The sequence below is a fragment of the Cucurbita maxima genome, unplaced genomic scaffold (assembly GCF_002738345.1).
Source record: "Cucurbita maxima cultivar Rimu unplaced genomic scaffold, Cmax_1.0 Cma_Scf00044, whole genome shotgun sequence".
In the NCBI taxonomy this organism is placed as follows: Eukaryota; Viridiplantae; Streptophyta; class Magnoliopsida; order Cucurbitales; family Cucurbitaceae; genus Cucurbita; species Cucurbita maxima.
In genome coordinates, this window is record NW_019272060.1 from 284041 (window position 1) to 293843 (window position 9803).

The following is a 9803-nucleotide window of genomic DNA, read 5'->3' on the forward strand; positions in this document are numbered from 1 at the left end:
TTTTATATGGAGTTAAAAGAGGAGGAGCGTCATCCTCCAGTATCAATCCTATGTGTTAGAGGTTGTAGTTTTTTTTATTTTTTCAACAATTTTATTTTATATGGTAAACTTAGTATTATTTGTTTTTCAATTGCTTGTAAAGTGATTTCAAATTAGGGTTTTTATCTTCATTTGATCAACAAAGTAATCCGAACCTTATTTTCTTTCACGGTGATTTCTTATCATCTTGACATTCTTGAGTATATTTAGATTTAAAAAATAAAGTTGATTTTAGAGTTAAACATTTAACTAGGATTTTGTATATTACGAAGGTTCTAAGGTTCAACATACTAGGATTACCATGAGATCTCAAATGAAATCAAACACTTAAGTTACCTTCCAAGGCTGATACTCTCGCCAAGAAGAACGGCAGAAGAAATAGTTGTAATGACCAGAATAATTGGCGTTGACATGGCTAAAAAAACTGGTCCTTTCTTCTTAATGACCCATGTTTGAAGAGAATATGTAACCCCAGTTGCCACTATTCCCTGCATATTATTGATTTGGTAAGTATGTATATAAAAATGGTGAAAAAAATGGAAAAAGTTGTCAAAATCAATCCCAGAGGGGTATTTTAGTCATTTATGTTCTCCATTAGAGGTATCAAGTGCCAAATTCAAATTTCAAATCATTATCAGAATCCTATGCATGCATGATACATTACAAATGGTATTAAAGCAGTATCTCTCCTAGTAAGATGTAAATAAAGGACGAATCAAGGGAGAAGCTAGTGGCCATTTGACGCCCTAATAAAGGATGGACGTGAACAAATTGATACCACATCCAAATGAAAGTAATTTTAAGGATAGGATCCTTGAGAAAGACTAAAAAGAATTGAAGTTACTATCTATACCAAAAAGGTGCATTTTCTTTTTGAGTGATTCGATGATAAGAACTCCAAAATTAAGCATGTTTAGCTTTGAGCAATTTTAGGTTGGGCAACTTCTCGAAAATTTTCCTAGGAAGCATGTAAGTGAAGATAAACAAATGTGAAACCACCCGTTTTGGTATGTGGAGATAAACTTCCCTCTTGAAAGTGATAATTAGGTAATGTTGTGTATGTGAGGATAGACTTTACTCTAAAAAGTGACCATCAAATGACACAATCATGTTGCATGAGATATAGGAGAATGTCAGAGTCAACCAACAAAATGACTTACACAATATGCGACCGAAAGAAGTCTAAGATTCCAAGACAATTTCCATTCGTCAAGGTTTCTCTCCAAAGCAATGGCAATAACGAACGATTGAAACGAGCTAACAAGGCATTGAAGACTAGTGAATAGAAGTGTCGAAGGATAACATTTCAGTACAAATGCCTGCGTTAAATCAAAGAACTCGTTATAAATTTTTACGATCCTTCATAAAAAGACATTAAAAATAATTATGAAGTAAGTACCTGAAGAACAAGTGATAAAGCCCACAAGGTATTTGAAGCCATCATTAGGAAGCAACCCTTAATCCAAGTTTGGGTTGAAGCAACATGAAGTGGATTTTGATGATGTTTTTGTATAGAAAAAAGGTGGTGATTGTTAAAGAATGTGAGTTGAGGGCCTTTGTAGAACACCAAAACCAACAAACCGCCCATACAAAACACTATTCCTCCCACCTTTGCTAATCCTACTATTGACTTTAGCTTCAACATCTCCACCCTACCAAACATTTTCTTTCCCTTAGAGATTAACAATGAGGAAAATATGGTAATGGAAATGCTTGAATGTAACGCTTTTAAATATCCGATAATATTTTTGGGTTGGGTTTACTGTAATAAGGTCAATTCTAAAAAGAATAATCATGTAGCAGTTGGAAAAGTGAAAAAAAAAAACAGACATAAGAATGTAGAGTGCTATTAGTACAATCAGAAAGGTCAATGTAGGGACCAAACATAGAAAGATGAGCGAGGATCTAAAAAGAGTAGCGAAACAAAAGGCTAATAATGTCCATGACTCCTTCGTTTGCATTAAATTGATATAGAGTATAGTAACTACACATATGAACTGTGTAACCCGATAAGAAATTTAAAATCTAATTTTTTTCTTTTATTGAGAGTCTTAAAGATCTAATTTAATAAAATTTAATTTCAAAATTATAAAGAGGAAAAAGTACTGGGAGAACTCTCCTAATTCAAGAAAATATAAAATAAAAAGGGTGGAAAAGAACAGTAAAAGACAATCTAGAAGGGTAGTTTGGTCATTCTTCCCTCCTCATAATCAAGCACCTAAGGAGGTTAGTAAAAGATAAGCAAAAGAAAAGAAAAAAAAGGAAAAGAGGACACGAGAAGAAAAGAAAAGAAGTAGAGAGAGAAAGAAAGTTATAAAGAGAGGGAAGTAACCGCCATATCAGTCGTGAGGAGTTTGATTCTAGTCGAGTTTCTTCATGAACCCTTCATAAAGTCTAGAGGAGAAGCATTCTGGACCTTTGAATCATCCAAAACCGTCAAGAAACGAGGAAAATCAAAAGATAAGTTCTTGAATCCTTGTTCTCGAATTTCTCTTAGATCCTTGAAGAATATTAGAAATTAGGTTCTGAAATTTGAGTATGTTAATCTAGGGAGTACTATGCCCAAAATCTATGAAGTAAGTTATAGACGATTCGACCAGAGATAGGAGTTCTAGCATTCGTCAAGATCTATGAGTGTTAAACTTTTGCCATGGGTCAGCATAAGAAAATTTAGATTCTCGACGCATGCCGCAAGACTTGGACCCATGCACTTGTTCTCAACGAACCAACTCGTTCATACCACGTGGCAACATGAGAGCGCACATCCTCCCCACTCTAGCGCGTCAGTACACATGTGTGGCTATGCACGTGGAAGACTCCTCTGGGACGTGGTGACATGTGACCCGCGCTTGAGACACATTTTGAAACTTGTTTGACTCTCGTTCGACTGCTTTTGGTCCCAATTTTGAAACTGGCCTAAATTTGACTTGATTCAGGATCTACCAACAAGTTTTCAAGAAATTTGGGGTTCTCAATTATCGGGAAAGTAAGCTTCGAAAGGCACGCTTCATCCTATAAGTAACTACCTAAATTTTAGAAAAGTGATACTTGTAAGGATCGCTAGTACAAACTAGCATGCGAGCATAATGTACCTAGGTGGTTAAAATATGTGTGATTAGAAAAACATAGAATAAACAATTTGGATAACTATGACACGTACTTGATAAAATTATGAAATTTCCCTTAGAACAAAATAATTGACAAGAATGCCTTATTTAATGTCTTCTATTGTGGTATGACGAAGGAAGTGATATTTTGATCTGTGTTTCGAGCTATTGATGGATGTTATCTCCCCATTGAGCTTGTTTGATTGTGTCTCATTTATGTTATCATTTCATGCACTAAGGGTTGGTAGGAATACCTTCTTAATAGATATCTCTGAATAGGTAGACACATTTGACGTGTTAAAGACAATTAATAAATATTTTTCCTCCTAAAGCATGCATCAAGAACTCAATTAAGATTACGACTCTATAACTAGTGCGGTTTACATGTAGAACTAGAGGTTAGACCTATGTGAACCTAGGGATTGGTTAAGCCGTAACCTAGAACTTCTTGGAATTGAGAAAATGGAATTTAAACTGCATGAATGCCCCTAAGAACCTAGTAGACCTCCACGGTGTCTTATCATGATTTAAGTAGCTTACAGAATTACGAAACTAGTTGAGTTACTATTGAGTGTACTGTCGGGTCAGGGCTGACGCTTTAATCCTCTTAAACTAGTTTTTGAGAAGAACTAGGGACTACATGGATAGTTAGCTCAAGAAATGGACCCCTATCGAGTGAAGAAATAGGCGAACTTGTAAACAAGTCTTGGTTGGACAAGAGACTACGCGAATAGGTGTTAGGATGAGTGTAGAAATGATTCAAGGCTGACGCTGTGACTTCGTAATCCGATCTTGGAAGAGATTAGAGACTACGCGGGTTGGTGGTTTAGTATGAACACTTCTATTGAGTGTAGGAATAGGTCAAGGCTGACGTCATGATGCCGTAAACTAGTCTCGATGAGGGACAGGGGATTACACAGGTAGATGATCAATGAAGAATCAATTGGAACTTCGTATAGACTAAAGGAAAACTGTAGGAACCTATTAGGAGAAAGAAGCGATAAGAGCCTACAAGTAGATTGTTTACTTAGTATATTTTTATACTTATCTCTTTTTTAAGTACTAGTCAAAGTAGAGAGGTGCTCTAGAGTTACACGGTTACTAGTCAAGGTGGAGAGGTGCTCTAGAGTTGCACTTTTAGAGGGGTGTCAGTCATTTCAAAGTGTCAAGCTTCGTTTTAAATTTTTGAGGCTTTTGTAATTTGTTTATAATTTCCCCGTTTGTAAAATTTTTGTGTGTCATCTTATGTACTCTAGTTGGTTCTTGTCTTTTTTCATTCGGAGAAACTTCAATTGTAATCTCTTGATTCTTCTATTCTTTATTCTAATCCCAACTCACATTTTAATCCACTATTATATCCCTTTTTAAGTGAAATCTTTTCATTAGGAGGGTTATATCGTTTATTTGTTTTTGATTGAGTACAATAACCAATAAAAATGTATTTTTAAGATATTTCATTAAGCTTGGAATGAAATTGAGGATTTATGAAAGCATAAGCAACACAATCAAATACTCCTATGGTTTTTCTTCCACGTCATGCTTAATAATAAGGAGTTCGATTCACGAAAGTCTTTGTTGGCGAAAGATTTAATAGATAGACAGATACTAGCTATAACTTCGACCTAAAATTAATCTGAAAGTCTCCTTACTTGTAAAATACTTCTTGTCATCTCTACAATAGTTTGATTTTTTCGTCAATGATTCTATTTTGTTCTAGAGTTTAAGGAGTTGTTAAATCCCTTTGGATGCCCTTTTCTTCATAAAATAGATTGAATTCTTTATATATGAACTCGTCACCTCTATCTACGTGAAGAACTTTAATGTTGCAACCACTTTAGTTCTACACGTAACTTTAAAATTCTGAAACTTCTCAAACGTTCCTATAGAAAGTAAACTCAACTCATGCAACTATAATCATCAACTAATAGTAAAAATAAATACTACCACCAAAGGATTTAGTTTGTATTTGTCCACATAAATCAACATGAATTAGTTCTAGACAATCTGAAGCTCTTTTAGCTTTTCGAATAGAATAGGACTTCCTAGTTTGCTTATCATAAATACATCATTCACATAAACTAATTGAATCAGTTTTTGGTAATCCGAAAACCATACATTTATCTCTGGGTGGCTTCAAGCCCCTTCATATGAAGATGCCCATATCCCAGATACCAAAAAGTCGAGTTATCTTTTGTGCTAGCAGCAAAAGCAAAATTTCTCAGGTTAGAAACAACCAATGGAAACACCTTATTTGAAATCATGACAATTTGAACTTTGTGATCTAATTTCTTATTTTAATGACACTTATGTTGTCATCGAATTAAATGGAATATCTTCCAGTCATTAATTGTCCAATAATCAATAAATTGTAGACTAAATCAAGCACAAATTGAACTCTATCTAACAGTTTTATGTTTCCGTGAATGGTTGCAACTTTCACCGTGGTTTTTTCTTCAACTTGCATCTCTCTTGTATTGTTGAGTTGTACCTTAATTCTTTGCATCTCATCAAGCTCCTAGAGTAAATATTTGGTGTTTGTCATATGGTTCGAGTCTCTGATATCAACAAACCATATATTTTCTTTGGGTAAATATCAATACAAGTCATAAAAAGTCTTTTCTTCTTCTACATTTTGTGTTGTAAAATTCATATATTGATCTTTATATGAAGTGCCTTTGTCTATTATTTCTCTCTCTACCCCTGTTACCATGACTACCATGGTTGTTGCGAAATCCTCCTCTACCACAACCTCTACTTGCTAAACAAACATTTTCTCCATGGTTGTTGGTTGTCTCCTTCACTTGAAGTGTCTTTTTTTTTCATTCCTTTCTAATGGTCTCTGAATTCTTGACTCATGAATTTGAAGCGAGCCTAACAGTTCGATAAATGAGAATAATAGATCTTTAGTTTTAGCTTCTTCTATAGTAGCCATGCTCAGACTTTGAAGTTAAACTTCTCAACACCTCTACAACAATTGTTTCCCTTTAAATTTTCTTTCCACTGAAAACGAAAGTGTACTTTGTTGGTATAGGTAATAACTATTAATTCTTCTATTTTTTTTTTTTAATTATCATATTCTTAGAATCAATCTCATTTAGATATGGTCCTGGTTCATTCATATATCCCTCGTGACCACAATAAATCTTTAATTCATCACTTTCTTTATGAAGTTGTAGCCATCATATTCTCACAATAAAAGCTTTTGAACCCAAAGAGCACATATTTGAGTGTGTGCTTCCTTTTGATTAAACCATAGGAAGAAAGGTCCATTATGGATTCCTGAAGATCTGCTCCCAAGGTAGCAACTTTGGAATTTTGACTGGTGCTCTTTTACCATTTGATTCTATCAGTATCGTCAATCCTTATTATGAAAATGATATTCATCAAATGAACACGTTTTCTAATCTCAATCCTTTTTCAGCGAGATCTAGACATAGGTTTTTAGTACGTTAGAATATTAGAGAGAAACCAAGAAGTTTGGGTTAGTGTTAAAATAAACTGCCCCATTAGCAAGGTTTGAATGAATATTGAGAGGCAAGACTATTGTCTATAAGCCTAAATAACGGAACGAGACCTATATTGTAACAATCCATGTTCAGGATTCCACACTTGATTGTCCTAATATTCTCATGTATTCACTTTAACACAGCTACGTTACTTGTTTCTCGCTTCTAAAAGTGAAGACTATCCTCACAGATTAACACAGATCTTTTAGAAAAAAATTTAGGTCATCTAACATAAAATTGCTCCAAGCAAAGCAGAATTAACTCTGGAGTTCTTATGATTGAGTCACCGAAAGAAAAGTGTACCTTGTTGGTATAGGTAATAACTTTTTTCTTAGTTATTTTATCCTCAAGATCATTCTCAATTCAAATGTGGTTTTGGTTCATTCATGTATCTCTTTTACTCAAATATCACTATATGAACATAATTAAACTCTTCACGATATTTGATGGTTGTATCTCTTGAGAAGAGATGTATTGAATCCAAATATCTATTCACAAGGATATTTTGACACAAATGTTCAACAAAGTTGAAGGTTTTATGGTGGTTGATTGACTTTGAATCTATCTTTGGGGTGTTTTAGTCCTAAAGTTCCTTATAGATCTTGAATCTTGAGGGCTTCATTTGTAATGAACTGGTATGTGCAAATTGACGATGATCTATGTTGATTCTTTATTTCTTTATCGGATCGCTCCTTGAGGGGAGCTTTCTTTGAAATCATTGTTCTTAGAAGCTTGGTCATAATGATAAACTTAAAATATCATTGTTGAAATAATCTTAACTTAATCCTAAAATGCTATAAACTCTTAAACTACTTCCCAAGTACTTAACTATTCGATTCACTTTCACCAACGAAAACCAAAGCAAACGAATAAGTGAGACACGAATACTTTATTCTATAAGTTTTGAAGTAAAGGTCTAAAAAATAAATTTATTTTTGAGGTATAAAAAGTATGGATTTGATTGGCTCTATTGTCATGTGATTGACTAGCTATTGAGAATACAATGCTTTGATACTTTAACCGATGAGAATTAGAATTTGAAGGTTGAAAGAAGGTTTTGTTACAGAGGTAAGGTTAAAAAAATCAAAGCGTTTAACATTGTATTTTATAGGTCCATGAAAAAATTTAAAAGTGTCTAACCAGTCTATAAACTTTTAATTTTGTGTCTGATATATCCCAAAAATAAACTTTTAAGAGTTTACAAATTTTTAGATACGAAATTGAACCTCTAAGTCTCATTACATATAAATTTTAATTTTATATAGCTTTTAGATCAATGGATTTTTTTAAAATTTAAACAAGAACTTATTGAAAAGCTTATTAGACATTTTTAAGACACATAAATCTATTAGACATAAAATTTAAAGTTTTAAAAGCTATAACGTCCTTAATTTGACCTAAAATTTAAAACCTAATAACTTAATAGATACAAAATTATAAGTTCAGTGACCTATTAAATTATTATCAAAATATCACGAACATATTAGACATAATATTAATAAGTTAAGTATCTATTGACCTTTTTTTAAAATTGAAAAACGTATTAGACATAACTCTAAACATAAAAAGAAGCTCGTAGTTTAAAGATGTGTAGTTTACCTGAATAGAAGGGCGAAAAGAAACGTAATAACAGGAATAGCATTTATAGTTGCTGCAGCTAAACTGGCTGATGTATAAATAAGAGCAACTCCCTGGAGATCAAGACATACCGTTATCCTGCAAATAGTTCATTCAGGTTAAAAAATTATATTCACCAACTTTATGAAATTATGAGTTGATTATTTTAAGTGAAATTAAGGGTCTAAATGAGTTGAGAGATGTGACCAATCTTATTACTCAATCTAGGTTAGATTTTTTTCTTTTTGGATTGGGTGATTTTTTAAAAAATAGAAAACTTTAGTCATTTCTGGTTAGTGGTGAGCTGTGACGGATAAATGTTTGATATTTAACATGGTTCGAGAAGAAGGAAGATTTTTTTTTTTTTTTTTTTTCTAAAAGAAGAAAGAATAACCTGACAACCTAACCGGAAAACAAAAGGTTGGGTTAAGTTGCGTTTTGAACTCTATTCGAGCGGCTCGAGTCCCAATCCAATCAACCTTTTATTTTCAAGTTGGTCCAAAAAAAATTTTCAACTCAAAAGAAATGATCCAGCTCTAGACAAGATCGAGAGCTTAGAACGAACATAAATTTTATCTTACCCTAAACAAAGAAAGGATGGATGGAGAAATAAAAGCATACCCAAATAAAGAAAGCATAAAGATCTTGGCGAAGGTTACAAATGAGAGGGGAGGCGCAGTTTTCCTGAGAAACAAACAGAAAATTAAACAGAGAAGCTAAGAAAATGAAGAAAGAAAAGCAAAATTGTAGACTAAAAAAGAGTTACCATTCAAAATACAAAGCGATGGGTAGCAAGAACAGTGTGGCTATGGCTTGCCTATAGAAAACAAAGATAAAGTTGTTCATTCCGCCATCAAAGGCAGCTTTGGACAGCAGAAACATTCCTGCATATATGCTGTGTCTCAGTAACACTGCAAAATAAGGCTTCTTTTCCATCTCCCTCAAACTCTCTATGTTCATTGCCTCATAAACATATATCTTCCAAATTTATAGTGTTTTTCGTTCCTATGGGCCAAAAACAATGATTATTTTTGAAGCATATGGAATGGCTTTATCCATTAATTATTAAGTTATCATTTCCATTTCAAAAGGAATCAACCTTGATATGAACTGCATAGAAAAATACAGACGTTTTGTCGAAACGTGTATGACATCTTTAGTTTAAATGGCAACCACTAAAGTTTTGTTAAATATTGCATTTTTAAATTCATTCATAATATCTTTACAATTTATACATTCACGTTTTGTTCAATTATTTTGTTCATGGTAGACTTAACCTTTGAAAAATATAGATATTTTAATTTAAAATTTCAACAAAAATTATACCGATAACAAAAGCTCTTTAATGGAACAGTATGGGTGTGGGTATATACAAGTTGTGTTGAACAAAACTGGTATGCTTGGTCTAATTGGTGAACTAAACAACCCGAATAGAGTTTACAACTAAACCAAACCAAACCCAACCCTTTATTTTTGGATTGGGTTGTCGGGTTTCTTTTTCAAGACAGTTATTTTAAAAAATCTTATGTATTAA

The 9803-nt window shown here is 33.1% G+C and overlaps 1 protein-coding gene across 1 annotated transcript; it reads right to left on the bottom strand.

The window, feature by feature from the left end:
* Positions 1 to 342: 342 nt before the first annotated feature.
* LOC111470339 (WAT1-related protein At5g64700-like) lies at positions 343 to 9226 on the bottom strand. Its single transcript, XM_023115891.1, has 6 exons — positions 9036 to 9226; positions 8891 to 8953; positions 8252 to 8368; positions 1439 to 1691; positions 1200 to 1358; positions 343 to 527 (listed from the first exon to the last, which is right to left on the bottom strand). The coding sequence occupies exons 1-6, from the start codon at positions 9203 to 9205 to the stop codon at positions 372 to 374; spliced, it is 918 nt and encodes a 305-aa protein (XP_022971659.1). The 5' UTR covers positions 9206 to 9226; the 3' UTR covers positions 343 to 371.
* Positions 9227 to 9803: the final 577 nt, after the last annotated feature.